General features: G+C 59.1%; 1 protein-coding gene across 1 annotated transcript in view; it reads left to right on the top strand.

The window, feature by feature from the left end:
- SCN4A (sodium voltage-gated channel alpha subunit 4) overlaps positions 1-19,410 on the top strand; it is a 78,444-nt gene extending 59,034 nt beyond the window's left edge. Inside the window, 7 exon segments of the mRNA XM_068167203.1 lie at positions 2,708-2,830; positions 3,598-3,876; positions 7,956-8,009; positions 9,800-9,937; positions 12,897-13,001; positions 14,554-14,824; positions 17,650-19,410. Coding sequence (XP_068023304.1) covers positions 2,708-2,830; positions 3,598-3,876; positions 7,956-8,009; positions 9,800-9,937; positions 12,897-13,001; positions 14,554-14,824; positions 17,650-18,833 — 2,154 coding nt within the window. The 3' untranslated portion in view covers positions 18,834-19,410.
- The last annotated feature ends 582 nt before the right edge of the window (positions 19,411-19,992 follow it).

Here is a 19,992-nt window from a genome sequence, read left to right as displayed (position 1 = left end):
CAGAAGAGGAGGCTCAGGGGAGACCTTCTTGCTCTCTGCAACTCCCTGCAGGGAGGTTGTAGTCAGGTGGGGGTTGGGCTCTTCTGCCAGGCAAGCAGCAGCAGAACAAGAGGACACAGTCTCAAGCTGTGCCAGGGGAGGTTTAGGCTGGAGGTGAGGAGAAAGTTCTTCCCAGCCAGAGAGTTGTTGGCCACTGGGATGTGCTGCCCAGGGAGGTGGTGGAGTCCCCATCCCTGGAGGTGTTTAGGAGGGGATTGGATGTGGCACTTGGAGCCATGGTTGAGTTGTCAGGAGGTGTTGGGTGACAGCTTGGACTTGATGACCTTTGAGGTCTTTCCAACCTTATTGGTTCCATGATTCTGCACTGTGAGGCTCCCAGAGCCCTGGAGCAGGCTGCCCAGAGAGGTTGTGGAGTCTCCTGCTCTGGAGGCTTCCCAGCCCTGCCTGGATGTGTTCCTGTGGGACCTGTGCTGGATTCTCTGCTCCTGCTCTGGCAGGGGGGTGGACTGGAAGCTCTCCCGAGCTCCCTTCCAACCCCTCACATCCTGTGATGCTGTGAACTTAAAGGACCATGGCATGGCTGTGGGATGAGGGCTCAGAGCATCACCTAAAGCAGTCCTCCACAGGAAGGGTCACTTCTTCCCCTGGCTGCCGTTCAAACCCTTCCTGTTTGCTGCTCAAGCCAAGAACAAGCCCAAGTTGTTCCACCAGACCCCAGAAGAGATGTGGAGGGCCAAAGGGTCTCCCAAATGCTCTGTGTCAGGGCAGCACCTTCCTCCTGGCAGTGTTTCTGCATCCCCCACCCCCTCCACCCCCACACCCAGAAGCAGGGACGAGGCAAAGGCTGAGGTCCTGAACACCTTCTTTGCCTCAATGTGTAACAGCAAGGCAGGAGGAGTTCAGGAGGAGTGGCCTCCTGAGCTGGGCGATGGGGTTGGGGAGCAGTGTAGTGCCCTGGAAATCCATGAGGAATTAGTTGGGGACCTGCTGAGCCACTTGGGCACTCACAAGTCCATGGGACCGGATGGGATCCATCCTAGGGTGCTGAGAGAGCTGGCAGATGAGCTGCCAAGCCGCTCTCCATTATTTTCCTCCAGTCCTGGCTCACTGGAGAGGTCCCAGGTGACTGAACCTGGCCAAGGTGGTCCCCATCCGTAAGAAAGGTCGGATGGAGGAGCCTGGAAACTGCAGGCCTGGCAGCCTGACCTCAGTGCCAGGGAAAGTGATGGAGCAGATTATCCTGGGGGCAATAACTGCACCTGAAGGATGGCCAAGGGCTCAGGCCCAGCCAGCATGGATTCAGGAAGGGCAGATCCTGCCTCTCCAACCTGATCTCTTTCTATGATCAGGTGACTGCCTGGTGGCTGTGGGGCAGGCTGTGGATGTGGTCTGCCTGGACCTCAGCAAGGCCTTTGATACCATCCCCCACAGCAACCTCCTGGCCAAGCTGTCAGCCCCTGGCTGGGACAGCAGCTCTCTGAGCTGGGTTAGGAACTGGCTGGAGGCTGAGCCCAGAGAGTGGTGGTGAATGGTGCCACAGCCAGCTGGCAGCCAGGCCCCAGTGGTGTGCCCCAGGGAGCAGTGCTGGGCCCTGTGCTCTTTAACATCTTCATTGATGATCTGGATGAGGGCATTGAGTCAGTCATCAGCAAGTTTGCAGATGACACCAAGCTAGGAGCAGATGTTGGTCAGTGAGAGGGCAGAAGGGCTCTGCAGAGGGACCTTGCCAGGCTGGACAGATGGGCAGAGGCCAACAGGATGGCATTCAACAAGTCCAAGTGCCAGGGGCTGCACTTTGGCCACAGCAACCCCAGGCAGAGCTACAGGCTGGGGGCAGAGTGGCTGAGAGCTCCCAAACAGAAAGGGACCTGGGGGTGCTGATTGACAGCTGCCTGAACATGAGCCAGCAGTGTGTCCAGGCAGCCAGGAGGGCCAATGGCATCCTGGCCTGCAGCAGGAACAGTGTGGCCAGCAGGAGCAGGGAAGTCCTTGTGCCCTGTGCTCTGCATTGGTTAGGCCACACCTTGAGTCCTGTGTCCAGTTCTGGGCTCCTCAGTTAAAAAAGGACATTGAGAGACTTGAAGGTGTCCAGAGAAGGGCAAGAAAGCTGGGGAGAGGCCTTGAGCACAGCCCTGTGAGGAGAGGCTGAGGGAGCTGGGGTTGCTTAGCCTGGAGAAGAGGAGGCTCAGGGGAGACCTCATTGCTCTCTGCAACTACCTGAGGGCTAGTTGTGGCTGGGAAGGGGTTGGTCTCTTCTCCCAGGCAACCAGCCCCAGAACAAGAGGACAGAGTCTCAAGGTGTGCCAGGGGAGGTTTAGACTCGAGGTGAGGAGAAAGTTCTTCACCGAGCGAGTCGTTCGTCATTGGGATGTGCTGCCCAGGGAGGTGGTGGAGTCCCCATCCCTGGAGGTGTTCAAGAGGGGATTGGACGTGGCACTTGGTGCCATGGTCTAGTCATGGGGTCTGTGTTGATAGGTTGGACTCGATGATCCTCGAGGTCCTTTCCAACCTAAGTGATACTGTGAGACTGTGAGACAGCCTCAGGTGGTTGCTCACCAGGACCCCAAGGACTCGACGCCAGTCCCTGCGTCCCAGGACAAGGCCACCAGCCTGGGGGGGGTTATGGGGAGAGAGGGAAGGGCAGGAGCATGGCTTAGCTGGGTTCCCACCTTGAGGTGCTGCTAACCCCTTGGGCTGCTCCCTGCAGGTCTCCCTGATCAGCCTGACAGCCAACTGGTTGGGGTACTCGGAGCTGGGAGCCATCAAGTCCCTGCGGACCCTGCGGGCGCTGAGGCCCCTGCGCGCCCTCTCCAGATTCGAGGGCATGAGGGTAAGGACCCCCACCAGCTGCTGCTGGCACAGCCAGCCTGGCACCAGCCAGAAGTCACCTCCCCCAGGTGGCTGAGCAGCAGGGGTGGGACTGGCAGCTCCAGGCCAGTGGTTGGGCTCTGTGATCTCTGAAGTCTCTTCCAGCCTCAGCACTTCTGTGGTTCCCTGCTCAGGGACACTGCCCTGGGAGGAGAGGCTGAGAGCCCTGGGGCTGTTCAGTCTGGAGAGGGATCTGATCAATGGCTATCAATAGCTGAGGGCTGGGGGTCAGGAGGGAGGGGACAGGGCCAGGCTCTGCTCACTGTGCCCTGGGATAGGCCAAGGGGCAATGGATGGAAACTGCAGCACAGGAGGTTGCAGCTCAGCAGGAGGAGGAACTTCTGCACTGTGAGGCTCCCAGAGGCCTGGAGCAGGCTGCCCAGAGAGGTTGTGGAGTCTCCTGCTCTGGAGCCTTCCCAGCCCTGCCTGGATGTGTTCCTGTGGGACCTGTGCTGGGTTCTCTGCTCCTGCTCTGGCAGGGGGCTTGGGCTGAGAGCTCTCCAGAGCTCCCTTCCAACCTCTAACACCCTGGGATCTGTGCTCCCAGTTGGATTCAGTGCCCTCCAGCCCAGTGAGGTCAATACAAATCTACCTTTGACCCGCTGGAGCCCACTTGGTGCTGCTGGGAGGGGGGGAGGGTTGGGGAAGGGTCAGGCTGTGCCCCGGGGGACGCGGAGGCATCCCGGCCCCCCCCGGGGCAGCTCCCCAAGGTCTGCTCTGCGCTTGCAGGTGGTGGTGAACGCCTTGCTGGGTGCCATCCCCTCCATCATGAACGTGCTGCTGGTGTGCCTGATCTTCTGGCTGATCTTCAGCATCATGGGGGTGAACCTGTTTGCAGGGAAGTACTACCGCTGCGTCAACACCACCACCGGCGAGCTCTTCCCCATCAGCGAGGTCAACAACAAGAGCGACTGCATGGCCCTGCTGCACACCAGCCAGGTCAGGTGGCTCAATGTCAAGGTCAACTTCGACAACGTGGGCCTGGGATACCTCTCCCTGCTGCAGGTGGTAGGTACTGAAAGCAGCTGCTGCCCCTCCCAGGTGGCTTGGCACTGACGGTCGCGCTGCCCCTGTGCTCGGCACTGCTGAGGCCGCACCTGGAGTCCTGTGTCCAGCTCTGGGCTCCTCAGGTCAAGAAGGACAGTGAGAGACTTGGAGGTGTCCAGAGCAGGGCAAGAAAGCTGGGGAGGGGTCTGGAGCACAGCCCTGGGAGGAGAGGCTGAGGGAGCTGGGGTTGCTTAGCCTGCAGAAGAGGAGGCTCAGGGGAGACCTCATTACCCTCTGCAACTCCCTGCAGGGAGGTTGGAGCCAGGTGGGGGTTGGTCTCTTCTGCCAGGCAAGCAGCAGCAGAACAAGAGGACACAGTCTCAAGCTGTGCCAGAGGAGGTTTAGACTCGAGGTGAGGAGAAAGTTCTTCCCAGAAAGAGGAATTGGCTACTGGACTGTGCTGCCCAGGGGAGGTGGTGGAGTCCCCATCCCTGGAGGTGTTCAAGAGGGGTTTGGATGTGGCACTTGGAGCCATGGTTTGGTTGTCAGGAGGTGTTGGGTGATCACCAGACCTTGTTCTCATGGGTGATTTTAACCTGCCTGACATCTGCTGGGAACCTAGCAGAGAGGAGGCAGTCCAGGAGGTTCTTAGAGTGCATGGAGGACAGCTTCTTATCCCAGCTGCTGTGTGAGCCTGCCAGGGTTAAAGTTTGGCTTGACCTTCTCTTCACAAGCAGGGAAGGACTGGTGGGAGATGGTTGGAGGCTGGCTGGGCTCCAGTGGCCATGAGATGATTGAGTGGCACTTGGTGCCATGGTTTAGTTGGTATTAGGTACTGGGTTGGACTTGATGAGCTCTGAGGTCTTTTCCAAGCGGGCTGGTTCTGTGATTCTGTGATTTACAGTTGATAAACAGCCCAGGAGCCACCCACCCTGGCCCAAAAACCAGGGGAGCTAACAGCTTCCCCTTCCCTGCTCCCCTCTTTACCCCCTGGACACAAAAGGACAAGAGAAAAGAGCAGGCAGTTGTTTTGTTAGGATCCTCAGCCACAACAAAGAGCACAGCCAAGGGCAGCAAAGCCAAGCAGAAGGCACAGGTTAGAGCCTGCCAGAGCTAGGAACCAAGCCAGTGGGTACAGAACTGGCTTGAGGGCTGCACCCAAAGGTGGCTGTCAATGGTCCATGGCCAAGTGGAGGCCAGGGACAAGCAGAGTCCCTCAGGGATCAGCCCTGGGCCCAGGCTTGTTCAACATCTCTGTGGGTGCCATGGAGAGTGGCACTGAGTGCAGCCTCAGCAGGGTTGCTGATGACACCAAGCTGTGTGGGGCAGCAGACAGCTGGAGGGAAGGGATCCATCCAGAGGGAGCTGGGCAGGCTAAGGGGAAGGGATCCATCCAGAGGGAGCTGGGCAGGCTAAGGGGAAGGGATCCATCCAGAGGGAGCTGGACAGGCTGGGAGGAAGGGATCCATCCAGAGGGAGCTGGACAGGCTGGGAGGAAGGGATCCATCCAGAGGGAGCTGGGCAGGCTAAGGGGAAGGGATCCATCCAGAGGGAGCTGGACAGGCTGGGAGGAAGGGATCCATCCACAGGGAGCTGGACAGGCTGGGGGGAAGGGATCCATCCAGAAGGACCTGGACAGGCTGCAGAGCTGGGCCCAGGAGAACCTCAGGAGGTTCAATAAGACCAAGGGGCAAGGTCCTGCAGCTGGGGCAGGGCAATCCCAGGCACTGCTAGAGGCTGCTCAAGGCTTCATCCAGCCTGGCCATGAACACCTCCATGGAGGGGACATCACAATCTCCCTGTGCAGCCTGTGCCAGCATCTCCCCAGCCTCCCTGTGCAGAACTTCCTCCTGATGTCCAACCTAACTCTGCCCTGCTCCTGTTTCAAACCATTGCCTCTCATCCTGTCCCCACAGCCCCTCCTGAACAGTCCCTCCCCAGCCTGCCTGCAGCCCCTTTCAGGCACTGGGAGGCTGCTCTCAGGTCTCTCTGGAGCCTTCTCTTCTCCAGGCTGAACAATCCCACCTCTCCCAGCCTGGCTCCACAGCAGATGAGGCCTTCCAGCTGCTTCTTAGCTCCACCCCTGGCATTTCACACACCTGAACACCCCTGCAGAGCCCAGGAGGAAAGGCACAATGTAGAAGATAGGATGGCAAACCTCTCCCCAGGGAAGCACTGTGGATAAGGGTGGCTAGCACCAAGCCTGGAGGCACAAGTCCTCCAGACAGACTTGGGGAGAAGTCCTGGAGGCAGGAGCAAGGAGGTGGCTGGGCTGGGGGCAGCTGCAGGGCAAGCAGCAGTCACACACTTGGAGAAGAACACAAATCCTGGAGGCTGTGACTAACCAGCCTGAAGTTCAGCTTCCCCTGCAGGGTGGTTGTTCCACCAGGGGCAGGAAATGAGGCCTTTGGGCTTTTTGTTTAACAAATCAGCAGCAGAGGACACAGGGCAAGCCTCCCACCTTGCCCAGCAGAGAGCCTGGGGGGGTGGAGGTGGCACAGGGTGGGAGCAGGAGGGAGGCAGCTGGCCCTGGTGTGGCTCTGCCACTGGGAAAATGCACTTTGGCTTGGGGGAAGAGAGGCCTTGGCTTCTGATAGCTAGGAAGGATGTTGAGAGGCTGCAGAGCAGCCAGGCAGAGAGGGACCTGGGGGGAGTGGTGGACAGCAGCTGAACAGGAGCCTGCAGTGTGCCCAGGGGGACAAGAAGGCCAAGGGCATCCTGGCCTGCAGCAGGCAGAGTGTGGCCAGCAGGAGCAGGGAAGTCCTTGTGCCCTGTGCTCAGCACTGCTGAGGCCACAGCTGGAGTCCTGTGTCCAGTTCTGGGCTCCTCAGGTTAGGAAAGAGGTTGAGCTGCTGGAAGGTGTCCAGAGAAGGGCAAGAAAGCTGGGGAGGGGTCTGGAGCACAGCCCTGGGAGGAGAGGCTGAGGGAGCTGGGGTTGCTTAGCCTGCAGAAGAGGAGGCTCAGGGGAGACCTTCTTGCTCTCTGCAACTCCCTGCAGGGAGGTTGGAGCCAGGTGGGGGTTGGTCTCTTCTGCCAGGCAAGCAGCAGCAGAACAAGAGGACACAGTCTCAAGCTGTGCCAGGGGAGGTTTAGGCTGGAGGTGAGGAGAAAGTTCTTCCCAGCAAGAGAGATTGGCCACTGGGATGTGCTGCCCAGGGAGGTGGTGGAGTCCCCATCCTTGGAGGTGTTCAGGAAGAGCCTGGATGAGGCCCTTGGTGCCATGGTTGAGTTGCTCAGATGGTGCTGGGGGAGAGGTTGGACTTGATGATCTCAAAGGTCTTTTCCAACCTGGTTTATCCTATCCTATCCCATCCCATCCCAACCTGGTTCCACAGAGCTGTTTGAGCAACTAGGCTGGGAGGTTCCTCTCCCCATCTAATCTTCACAAGTGAGGCCACATTTGGAGTCCTGGGTCCAGCTCTGGGGTCCCCAGTTCAAGAGACAGAGAACTGCTGGAGAGAGTTCAGGGGAGGCTGCAGAGCTGCTGAGGGGCCTGGAGCAGCTCTGGGAGGAGCAAAGGCTGAGAGCCCTGGGGCTGAGAGCCTGGAGGAGAGCAGCCCCAGAGGGGAGCTGAGCAATGTTCAGCAAGAGCTAAAGGCTGGGGGGCAAGAGGCTGGGGCCAGGCTCTGCTCAGTGGTGCCCAGGGACAGGCCAAATGGCAGAGGGCACAAACTGGACCCCAGTAGGTTGAACTTCTTTGGTGTGAGGGTGCTGGAGGCCTGGAGCAGGCTGCCCAGAGAGGCTGTGGAGTCTCCTGGTGTGGAGAGGTCCTTGGCAAGCTGCTGTGGGTGCCCCTGCTGGATGATCTCCTTTCCAGCCCCAGCATGCTGGGGCTCTGGGGTGCTGGGAAGTGCCCTCCTGCTGAGCTCAGCCACAGCCCACAGCTGCTGTGCCTCTCTGGTGTGCAGCTGCAGATTGTGCTTCTGAGCCTTGCTGCTGCTCTGTGCATTCAACTCATGGTCCCCCCCCCCGCCCTTCCCACCTGAGGAACCCCAGGCCAGGCAGGCCTGGCCAGAGCTGAACCCCCAGAGCACCTCCATCAGCCTTCACTCTCTCCCAGCCCCAGAGAGCTAATCTGTTCTTCTGCTCTGTCCCCACAGGCAACCTTCAAAGGCTGGATGGACATCATGTATGCAGCTGTGGACTCCAGGGAGGTGAGGAGACCAGCAGGGAAGGCTCACACCTGGCACCAAGCATGGCTCACCTCAACCCCTAGCTGACCCTGACAGCCTGGCAGCAGAGACCTGGGGCCAAGGAGGAGCTCAGGGTGGGCTGGGGATGGACCTCTCAAATGCATCACCCCCCAGGCACTGCCTGGTGGGGCTGCCTGCATCCCACCCTTGGCTTTGGCTGGGACATGAGATAAGGAGTGGAGAAATGCTCAGAGCTGCTGAGCTGCACAGCCTCAGCTGGGGGCCTTCTGCTGCAGGGTTCTGCACATGGAGCCCTGCAACCCTGCTATCAACCCAGGCTGGGGATGGAGGGCTGGAGAGCAGCCCTGTGGAGAAGAGCCTGGGGGTGCTGGTGGGGGAAAAGCTGGAGGTGAGCTGGCACTGAGCACTGCCAGCCAGAGCCAGCCCTGGCCTGGGCTGAGCCCCAGCTGTGTGGGCAGCAGGGGCAGGCCCCTCTGCTGTGCTCTGCTCAGACCCCCCTGGAGTCCAGAGGAGGTCATGAAGATGCTCAGAGGGCTGCAGAACCTCCCCTGTGAGGAGAGGCTGAGAGAGTTGGGGCTGCTCAGCCTGGAGAAAGCTCCAGGGAGACCTCAGAGCAGCCTTCCAGGACCTGAAGGGGCTGCAGGAGAGCTGGGGAGGGACTTGTGACAAGGGCTGGGAGTGCCAGGAGGAGGAACAATGACTTTGATTTGGGAGAGGAGAGACTGAGGCTGGAGAGGAGGAAGGAACTGTTGAGAGTGAGGGTGGGGAGACTCTGGCACAGGCTGCCCAGGGAGGCTGTGGCTGGCCCCTCCCTGGAGGTGCCCAAGGCCAGACTGATGAGGCTTTGAGCAAGCTGCTGTAGTGTGAGGTGTCCCTGGGCATGGCAGGGGGTTGGCACTGGCTGAGCCTTGAGGTCCCTTCCAGCCCTGGCAGCTCTGTGGGTCTGGGAATGTCCTTTCCTTCTCTGCTCCCCCGGGGACCACTCAGCCAAAGGGCTTGGAGCAGCCACCCCCCAGCCCTGCCTGGAGAGAGGGCTGCCTTGGCCAGGAGCTGGAGAGCTCCCAAACAGAGAGGGACCTGGGGGTGCTGATCGACAGCCACCTGAATATGAGCCAGCAGTGTGCCCAGGTGGCCAGGAGGGCCAATGGCATCCTGGCCTGCATTAGGAATAGTGTGGCCAGCAGGAGCAGGGAAGTCCTTGTGCCCCTGTACTCTGCTTTGGTTAGGCCACACCTGGAGTCCTGTGTCCAGTTCTGGGCTCCTCAGTTTAAGAAGGACATCGAAACACTTGAAGGTGTCCAGAGAAGGGCAACAAAGCTGGGGAGGGGTCTGGAGCACAGCCCTGGGAGGAGAGGCTGAGGGAGCTGGGGTTGCTTAGCCTGCAGAAGAGGAGGCTCAGGGGAGACCTTCTTGCTCTCTGCAACTACCTGAAAGGTGGTTGTAGCCAGGAAGGGGTTGGGCTCTTCTCCCAGGCAAGCAGCAGCAGAACAAGAGGACACAGTCTCAAGCTGTGCCAGGGGAGGTTTAGACTCGAGGTGAGGAGGAAGTTCTTCACCGAGCGAGTCGTTCGTCATTGGGATGTGCTGCCCAGGGAGGTGGTGGAGTCCCCATCCCTGGAGGTGTTCAAGAGGGGACTGGATGTGGCACTTGGTGCCATGGTCTAGTCATGGGGTCTGTGTTGATAGGTTGGACTCGATGATCCTCGTGGTCCTTTCCAACCTAAGTGATACTGTGAGACTGTGTGCTTGCTGGAGGGGCTTCATCTCCTGTTCCCCCTCTCTCCTGGGCAGATTGAGGAGCAGCCCTCCTACGAGATCAACCTCTACATGTACATCTACTTCGTCATCTTCATCATCTTCGGCGCCTTCTTCACCTTGAACCTCTTCATCGGAGTCATCATCGACAACTTCAACCAGCAGAAGAAAAAGATGAGTACCTGCAGGGGCCTGCAGCCCCCCCTGTGCCCTGGGGCACTGCCCCAGCCTGCAGGGCACCAGCACACCAAGGCTGCTGTGCTTGGATGGGGCCCTGGCAGGATGAAGCCCTGCTAATGTCTGCTAGTGGCCTCCTGCAGGGGGACCCGGGGGCAAGCAGCAGCTGGGGATGTGTGTCCTGGCCACAGCACTGCCAGAGGGCTTCAGAGCAGCAGGCTTGGGAGGGAGAGGTAGTGGTTGGGCCTGAGGATCTGAAAGGTCTTCCCCAACCAAAATGATTCTCTGATTCATTTCTGAGGGCAGAGGGAGGAGGCAGCGGAGTGCAGAGGGACAGAGAGGGTCCTTGTGCCCTGTGCTCAGCACCGCTGAGGCCACACCTGGAGTCCTCTGTCCAGGTCTGGGCTCCTCAGGTTAGGAAAGAGGTTGAGCTGCTGGAAGGTGTCCAGAGAGGGGTAACAAGGCTGGGGAGGGGTCTGGAGCACAGCCCTGGGAGGAGAGGCTGAGGGAGCTGGGGTTGCTTAGCCTGGAGAAGAGGAGGCTCAGGGGAGACCTTCTTGCTCTCTGCAACTCCCTGCAGGGAGGTTGGAGCCAGGTGGGGGTTGGGCTCTTCTGCCAGGCAAGCAGCAGCAGAACAAGAGGACACAGTCTGAAGCTGTGCCAGGGGAGGTTCAGGCTGGCGGTGAGGAAGAAATTCTTCCCAGCAAGAGAGATTGGCCACTGGGATGTGCTGCCCAGGGAGGTGGTGGAGTCCCCATCCCTGGAGGTGTTCAGGAAGAGCCTGGCTGAGGCCCTTGGTGCCATGGTTGAGTTGATCAGATAGTGCTGGGTGAGAGGTTGGACTTGATGATCTCAAAGGTCTTTTCCAACCTGGTCTATTCTATTCTGTTCTGTTCTGTCCCAACCTGGTTCCACAGAGGTGTTTGAGCAACTAGGCTGGGAGGTTCCTCTCCCCATCTAATCTTCACAAGTGAGGCCACATTTGGAGTCCTGTGTCCAGCTCTGAGCTCCCCAGTTCAAGAGACAGAGAACTGCTGGAGAGAGTCCAGGAGAGGCTGCAAAGCTGCTGAGGGGCCTGGAGCAGCTCTGTGAGGAGCAAAGGCTGAGAGCCCTGGGGCTGAGAGCCTGGAGGAGAGCAGCCCCAGAGGGGAGCTGAGCAATGCCCAGCAAGAGCTAAAGGAGCTGTGGGGGGCAAGAGGCTGGGGCCAGACTCTGCTCAGTGGTTCCCAGGTACAGGCCAAGGGGCAGGGGGCACAAACTGGAACCCAGGAGGTTGAATCTGAGCAGGAGGAGAAAGTTGTTTGGTGTGAGGGTGCTGGAGGCCTGGAGCAGGCTGCCCAGAGAGGTTGTGGAGTCTCCTCTGGAGAGCTTCCAACCCCCCTTGGGCATTGTGCTGCTGGGCAAGCTGCTGTGGGTGCCCTGCTGGAGCAGGGGGTTGGACTGGAGGATCTCCAGTGGTCCCTCCCAGCCCCCAGCATGCTGGGATTTGGGGATTCCATGAGATCTGTCTGTCCTGTGGGCTGTGCCACAGCAGGCATGCTCAGACACCTGTGCCAGCACTTTGCCTCCCACCCCATGCCCCTCTCCCATCCTTTTTCCCTGCATCCAGAAGAGACCCAACCTCTGCTTCCAAGTGAGGGGCACAGAGCTAATGGCCCAGGGAAATGAGGAGTGGGTGGGTGCCATGGAGCACCCTGATTGTGCCCAGCAAGCTCTGAAGCACTCTGAGATGCTGCCTTGGTGGCAGCAGCACCTGGCCAGCAAGGAGAGGGGGAGGCCCAGCAGAGCAGGAGCTTGCCTCACTTGCTGCAGCAGGCTGGGAGGCAGCATCTCAGCTCTGCAGGAGGAAACTCCACTGCTGCACTGAGCACCCAGGGGGGAGCTGGCCCGAGGGAAGCAGCTTAGAAAAGGCTAAGCAGGGAGGAAGCAGGTTGTGCTGGGATGGTGTTGGCCTCTGCTGGCAGCTCACTAATGACAGGAGAAGAGGAACTGGCCTGGAACTGTGCCAGGGGAAGGTCAGGTCCGAGATGAGGAACAATTTCTTGGCTGCAGGAGTGCTCAGGGGTTGGCACAGGCTGCCCAGGGAGGTGGTGGAGTCCAGAAAGCTGTGGCCATGGCCCCCGGGGCCAGGGTTTGATGGCCCTGGTGGTGCTGGGCTGCTGGTTGGCCTGGGTGAGCTCAGAGAGCTTTGCCAAGCCAAACACTTCTGTGATTCTCTCAGTGTGGGGCTGCCTCTGTCTAGGCAAAAGCCAAGAGCCAGCTCCATGGTGAGCAAAGACAGAACCCTAGCATGGGCTTGGTAGGAAGGGACTCTCAAAGGTCACCTTGTCCAAGCCCCCTGCAGGCAGCAGGGACACCTCCAACTAGAGCAGGTTGCTCAGGGCCCCAGCAAGTCTGACCTGGAATGGCTCCAGGGATGGGAGCTGCAGCACCCCTCTGAGCAGCCTGCCCCAGTGTTTCCCTCCCCTCCCTGGATAGCTGCTCCTCACAGCTGAGGAACTGGGGTGGGGGGAGGAGGGGAGGGGTGTCCCAGCTGAGCCAAGAAGTTGAGCTGTCCTCTTGGGTGGGAAAAAGGAAGAGAGATGAAAACATTGAACCTCCACATCCAACAGCCAGCTCAGGGAGCTGTGGGAAGAAGCAGAGAGGTGGAAAGCCCAGAGGTGTGGGGTTGAGTGAGGGGAGGAAGGAGCTGCAGAGGGCTCCAGAACCAGCCAGCCAGGGGTGGGACCTCCAGCACCCCTCTGAGCAGCTTAGTGGCCACGGTGGTGCTGGGCTGCTGGTGGGACTGGATGGTCCCAGAGGGCTCTGCCAGCCTGGATGATTCTGTGATTCACTGAGTCAGTGCCATGGGCAGGGGCTGGCAGGAGCTTGGCTGGGTGCTCTTGGTGGGCCCTGCTCAGAGGGGCTTGGTGGGGAGAGGCGAGGCCAAGACTAACAGCAGTGATTCTCTTTATACTTTGGAGGCAAAGACATCTTCATGACAGAAGAGCAGAAGAAATACTACAATGCCATGAAGAAGCTTGGCTCCAAGAAACCCCAGAAGCCCATCCCCAGGCCCCAGGTCGGTTGGGTGCAGCACCCTGGAGAGCAGCAGGGAGGGAGCGCTTCAGGGCCACCAGGGAACGAGAAGGCTCTAGGGGAGGGCAGCTGCCAGCACAAGCAGCCAAACCCTGGCTCCCCAGTGCTGCTCCTCAGACAGGACCTTGTCAAGAGCTTCAGAAGCCCTTCAGTTCAAGCAGCCTCCTTTGGCTTTGCTCTTCAGCCCTGGATCTGCTGGGGGGGGGACTGGAGGAGGGTTCCTTTCACAGGGCTTGGGAGAAGCTCAGCTCCCACCACTCCAGCAGGGACATGGATCCAGGCAGTGCACTTGGGCATGGGTTTGGCAGCCCTGCTCAGGGGAAGCCTTTCCCTCCTGTTTATTGGTGCCCTGCTGCATTGTTAGCTGTGGATACAGGGGGCAGCTGAGCTGGGTGAGGAACTGGCTACAGGCTGAGCCCAGAGAGTCGTGGTGAATGGTGCCACAGCCAGCTGGCAGCCAGGCACCAGTGGTGTGCCCCAGGGAGCAGTGCTGGGCCCCAGCCTGTTCAATATCTTTATTGATGCTCTGGATGAGGGCATTGAGTCTATCATCAGTGAATTTGCAGAGGACACCAAGCTGGGGGCAGGAGTTGATCTGTTAGAGGGTTGGAGAGCTCTGCAGAGGGACCTGGACAGGCTGGGCAGATGGGCAGAGGCCAAGGGCAGGAGATTGAACACATCCAAGTGCCAGGTGCTGCACATTGACCACAACAGCCCCAGGCAGTGCTGCAGGCTGGGGGCAGAGTGGCTGAGAGCAGCCAGGCAGAGAGGGACCTGGGGGGAGTGGTGGACAGCAGCTGAACATGAGCCAGCAGTGTGCCCAGGGGGACAAGAAGGCCAAGGGCATCCTGGCCTGCAGCAGGCAGAGTGTGGCCAGCAGGAGCAGGGAAGTCCTTGTGCCCTGTGCTCAGCACTGCTGAGGCCACACCTTGAGTCCTGTGTCCAGTTCTGGGCTCCTCAGGTTAGGAAAGAGGTTGAGCTGCTGGAAGGTGTCCAGAGAAGGGCAAGAAAGCTGGGGAGGGGTCTGGAGCACAGCCCTGGGAGGAGTCCCCATCCCTGGAGGTGTTTAGGAAGAGCCTGGATGAGGCCCTTGGTGCCATGGTTTAGTTGATCAGATAGTGCTGGGTGAGAGGTTGGACTGGGTGATCTCAAAGGTCTTTACCAACCTGGTCTGGTCTACTCTACTCTACTCTACTCTACTCTACTCTACTCTACTCTACTCTACTCTACTCTACTCTACTCTACTCTACTCTACTCTACTCTGTTCTATTCTTTGCCCACACCTCCTGGCCATGGTGCCACCACTTGGGCTTCATCCTGCAAGGTGCTGGGCATCCTCCTCCCATAACATCTGAAGCCATGGGACCTGTGCACTGGCCACAGCCCTGAGGTTTCCTACACCCTTTCAAACGTGGGTCCTTCTTCTTTTTCTTCTTGTCCTCCTCTTTGTTGTGTCTTTGGGCTGCTGTCTGTCTGTCTGGTCCCACCTCACCCTCTGCTTCTCCCCCACCTCCACCTCGTGGCCCTGCCTGCAGAACAAGGTTCAAGGGGTGGTGTTCGACTTTGTCACCAAGCAAGTGTTTGACATCACCATCATGATCCTCATCTGCCTGAACATGGTGACCATGATGGTGGAAACAGATGATCAGAGTGAGCTCAAGACATCTGTCCTCTACAAGATCAACTTGGTCTTCATTGTCATCTTCACCGGGGAGTGTGTGCTCAAAATGTTTGCCCTGCGCTACTACTTCTTCACCATCGGCTGGAACATCTTCGACTTCGTGGTGGTCATCCTCTCCATCTTAGGTGAGTCACAGGCTGTGAGGGGTTGGAATGGAGCTCTGGAGGGCTCCCAGTCCAACCCCCTGCCAGAGCAGGAGCAGAGAATCCAGCACAGGTCCCACAGGAACACATCCAGGCAGGGCTGGGAAGGCTCCAGAGCAGGAGACTCCACAACCTCTCTGGGCAGCCTGCTCCAGGGCTCTGGGAGCCTCACAGTGCAGAAGTTCCTCCTGATGTTGAGGTGGAACCTCCTGTGCTGTGGTTTCCATCCATTGCCCCTTGGCCTATCCCAGAGTAGAGCCTGTCCCTGTCCCTCCTTCCTGACCCCCAGCCCTCAGCTGGGGCTCAGATCCCTCTCAGCCTTCTCCTCCCCAGACTGAACAGCCCCAGGGCTCTCAGCCTCTCCTCCCCAGGCAGTGCTGCAGTCCCTTCAACATCCTTGCAGCCCTCCCTTGGACTCTCTCCAGCAGATCCCTGTCCCTCCTGAGCTGGGGAGCTCAGAGCTGGATTCAATAACCCAGGTGAGGTCTCCTGAAATGGGCTCCCCAGTTCAGAAGGGACAGGGATTGACTCAAGAGATTCAGAGACTCATAGAACTGTTAGGGTTGGAAGGGACCTCAAGGATCATCCAGTTCCAACCCCACACCAGGATGTGCTGCCTAGGGAGGTGGTGGAGTCCCCATCCCTGGAGGTGTTCAAGAGGGGCTTGGATGTGGCACTTGGAGCCATGGTTTGGTTGTCAGGAGGGGTTGGGTGACAGCTTGGGCTTGATGAGCTCTGAGCTCTCTTCCAACCTTATTGATTCTATGATTGTATGAAAATCCCACTGAGCAGCTGTGGGTGAAGCTCCCCTGGGGAGGAAATGGCCATGCTGGGGGGGACAGATGAGTCAATCCCCATGCCTAATGCAGATGTCACTTGGTCACCTTCACTGGGACACCTTGAGCCTTCTCCAGCTTGAAGGGACCAGGCTGGAGGGACCAGCAAGGCTCCCACACCACCCATGGGCCAGCAGCACGTGTGGGTGCTGGGCCACAGAGGGTTGAGTGGAGCTCAGAGCAGTGCTCAGCATCTTCCAGCTGGGCTGGCCAACAGCTCCTCTGTGTGATAGGTTGGGCTTGATGAGCTCTGAGGTCTTTTCCAACCTGATTGATTCTATGACTCTGTGACACTCACCCAGTGAGTCTGTGCAGAGCAATCTTTAGTTTCCCTTTCTCACCCAGCTGGGACTTGTGGACACTTTCTGCCTTCCTGCTCACAGTCTCACTAAGGCTGGAAGAGACCTCAAAGCTCATCAAGTCCAATAAACAATAAGCAATAAACAATAAACCAAACCAGGTTGGAAGAGACCTTCAAGATCATCGCATCCACCACCACCCAAACAACTAACCCATGGCACCAAGCACCCCAGCAAGTCTCCAACCTGTCCAACAAGTCCAACCTGTCACCACAGACCTCATGGCTAAACCATGGCCCCAAGTGCCACATCCAATCCCTTCTTGAACACCTTTTGGGGTCGGAGTGGCTGAGAGCTCCCAAACAGAGAGGGACCTGGGGGTGTTGATTGACAGCCACCTGAATATGAGCCAGCAGTGTGCCCAGGGGGCCAAGAGGGCCAAGGGCATCCTGGCCTGCATTAGGAATAGTGTGGCCAGCAGGAGCAGGGAAGTCCTTGTGCCCTGTGCTCTGCACTGCTCAGGCCACACCTGGAGTCCTGTGTCCAGCTCTGGGCTCCTCAGCTCAAGAAGGACATTGAGAGACTTGAATGTGTCCAGAGAAGGGCAACAAGGCTGGGGAGGGGCCTTGAGCACAGCCCTGGGAGGAGAGGCTGAGGGAGCTGGGGTTGCTTAGCCTGGAGAAGAGGAGGCTCAGGGGTGACCTAATTGCCCTCTCAGCCAGGAAAGGATTGGTCTCTTCTGCCAGGCAAGCAGCACCAGAACATGAGGACATAGTCTCAAGCTGTGCCAGGGGAGGTTTAGACTCGAGGTGAGGAGGAAGTTCTTCACCGAGCGAGTCATTTGTCATTGGGATGTGCTGCCCAGGGAGGTGGTGGAGTCCCCATCCCTGGAGGTGTTCAAGAGGGGATTGGATGTGGCACTTGGTGCCATGGTTTAGTCATGGGGTCTGTGGCGACAGGTTGGACTCGATGATCCTCGAGGTCTCTTGCAACCTTACTTATACTGTGACACTGTGATACCTCCAGGGATGGGGACTCCACCACCTCCCTGGGCAGCACATCCCAAGGGCCAATTCCTCTCTCAGTGAAGAACTTTCTCCTCACCTCCAGCCTAAACCTCCCCTGGCACAGCTTGAGACTCTGTCCTCTTGTTCTGCTGCTGCTTGCCTGGCAGAAGAGACCAACCCCCACCTGGCTCCAACCTCCCTGCAGGGAGTTGCAGAGAGCAAGAAGGTCTCCCCTGAGCCTCCTCTTCTGCAGGCTAAGCAACCCCAGCTCCCTCAGCCTCTCCTCCCAGGGCTGTGCTCCAGACCCCTCCCCAGCTCTGTTGCCCTTCTCTGGACACCTTCCAGCAGCTCAACCTCTTTCCTAACCTGAGGAGCCCAGAGCTGGACACAGGACTCCAGGTGTGGCCTAAGCAGTGTTGAGCACAGGGCACAAGGACTTCCCTGCTCCTGCTGGCCACACTCTTCCTGCTGCAGGCCAGGATGCCCTTGGCTTTCTTGGCCCTAAGGGCCAATGACTCTCTCAGTGAAGAACTTTCTCCTCACCTCCAGCCTGAACTTCCCCTGGCACAGCTTGAGTCTGTGTCTCCTAACTGGAACTCTGCAGCCACCTCTGGAAGGCAGAGCCCAAACCCAACCACGCCTCTCCTTCCCTCCCCCCTCCGCAGGTATCGTCCTCTCCGACATCATCGAGAAGTACTTCGTCTCGCCCACGCTGTTCAGGGTGATCAGGCTGGCCAGGATCGGCCGCGTGCTGCGGCTGATCCGCGGCGCCAAGGGCATCCGGACGCTGCTCTTCGCCCTCATGATGTCCCTGCCCGCCCTCTTCAACATCGGCCTCCTGCTCTTCCTGGTGATGTTCATCTACTCCATCTTCGGCATGTCCAACTTCGCCTACGTCAAGCACGAGGCCGGCATCGACGACATCTTCAACTTCGAGACCTTCGGCAACAGCATGATCTGCCTCTTCCAGATCACCACCTCGGCGGGCTGGGACGGGCTGCTCAGCCCCATCCTCAACAGCGGGCCCCCCGACTGCGACCCCCAGCTGGAGCACCCCGGCAGCCCCCTGCGGGGCGACTGCGGCAACCCCTCGGTGGGGATCTTCTTCTTCTGCAGCTACATCATCATCTCCTTCCTGATCGTGGTCAACATGTACATCGCCATCATCCTGGAGAACTTCAGCGTGGCCACGGAGGAGAGCAGCGAGCCGCTCTGCGAGGACGACTTCGAGATGTTCTACGAGACCTGGGAGAAGTTCGACCCCGACGCCACCCAGTTCATCGCCTACAGCACCCTCTCCGACTTCGTGGACACCCTGCAGGAGCCCCTCAAGATCCCCAAGCCCAACAAGATCAAGCTGATCACCATGGACCTCCCCATGGTGGCCGGGGACAAGATCCACTGCCTGGACATCCTCTTCGCCCTGACGAAGGAGGTGCTGGGAGACTCGGGGGAGATGGACGCCTTGAAGGCCACCATGGAGGAGAAGTTCATGGCGGCCAACCCTTCCAAGGTGTCCTACGAGCCCATCACCACCACCCTGAAGAGGAAGCACGAGGAGGTCTGCGCCACCAAGATCCAGAGGGCCTTCAGGAGGTACCTGCTGAGGCGCTCGGTGAAGCAGGCCTCCTACATGTACCGGCACGGCGCGGACGAGGCCGCCCCCGGGGAGGGCGCCCCAGAGAAGGAAGGCCTGCTGGCCACCAAAATGCAGCAGATGTATGGGAACAGTGGGGCAGGGGTGGAGACAGCCCCTGCCCTGGGCCTCACCCCCATCCCCAGCTCAGAGACACCAGCTGCTCCCAGAGCCTGGGGCAAGGAGCGCGTGGTGAAGGAGTCGCTGGTATAACGGCCCCGGGCTCCCGCCCCTCGCCTGGCCGCAGAGGACTTCCTTTGGACCTCCTTTGGGAGAGCTCTTCCCTGCTCAGGTCACCAGAGCTCAGCTGTTGAGCAAACCTCAGCTCCTGCTGGTAGACACCTTCCCACCTGCAGCAGGATCTCGCAGCCCTCCTGGCTTTCAGAGCTCCCTGCAGGGCAATGGATCCCAGGGGAGATCCAGATTGGATGTGAGGAAGAAGTTGTTCCCCAGGAGGGTGGTGAGAGCCTGGCACAGGCTGCCCAGGGAGGTGGTGGAAGCCTCCTGCCTGGAGGTGTTTGTAGCCAGGCTGGAGGTGGCTGTGAGCAACCTGCTGCAGTGTGAGGTGTCCAGGCCCATGGCAGGGGGGTTGGAACTGGCTGAGCCTTGAGCTCCCTTCCCTAACCCTTTTAAGGTCCCTTCCAACCCTGACGATTCTGTGATGATTCTGTGACTATTCTGTCTTAAGAGAACTCAATGTGAAATCTGGTGGTGGTGAAAGAGAAACATCTCCCTTCCTGAGATGGCCTCATGATGGGGATGGCCTCATGATGGGGGATGGCCTCATGATGGGGGAAGGCCTCATGATGGGGGATGGCCTCATGATGGGGATGGCCTCATGATGGGGGAAGGCCTCATGGTGGGGATGGCCTCATGATGGGGATGGCCTCATGATGGGGATGGCCTCATGATGGGGATGGCCTCATGGTGGGGATGGCCTCATGATGGGGATGGCCTCATGATGGGGATGGCCTCATGGTGGGGGATGACCTCATGATGAGGAATGACCTCATGATGGGGAATGGCCTCATGATGAGGAATGACCTCATGATGGGGGATGGCCTCATGATGGGGAATGGCCTCATGATGGGGAATGACCTCACGATGGGGGATGGCCTCATGATGGGGAATGGCCTCATGATGGGGATGACCTCGTGATGGGGAATGGCCTCGTGATGAGGGATGGCCTCATGGTGGGGATGGCCTCATGATGAGGGATGGCCTCATGGTGGGGATGGCCTCATGATGGGGGATGGCCTCATGATGGGGATGACCTCATGATGAGGGATGGCCTCATGGTGGGAATGACCTCATGATGGGGATGGCCTCATGGTGGGGATGGCCTCATGATGGGGATGGCCTCATGATGGGG

This window comes from Melanerpes formicivorus, unplaced genomic scaffold, assembly GCF_026170545.1.
Source record: "Melanerpes formicivorus ecotype bairdi unplaced genomic scaffold, bMelFor1.0.p_v2 SCAF_113, whole genome shotgun sequence".
NCBI lineage: Eukaryota > Metazoa > Chordata > Aves > Piciformes > Picidae > Melanerpes > Melanerpes formicivorus.
The sequence above is the reverse complement of the archived record's forward strand: the minus strand, read 5'-3'. Positions and strand labels throughout refer to the sequence as shown.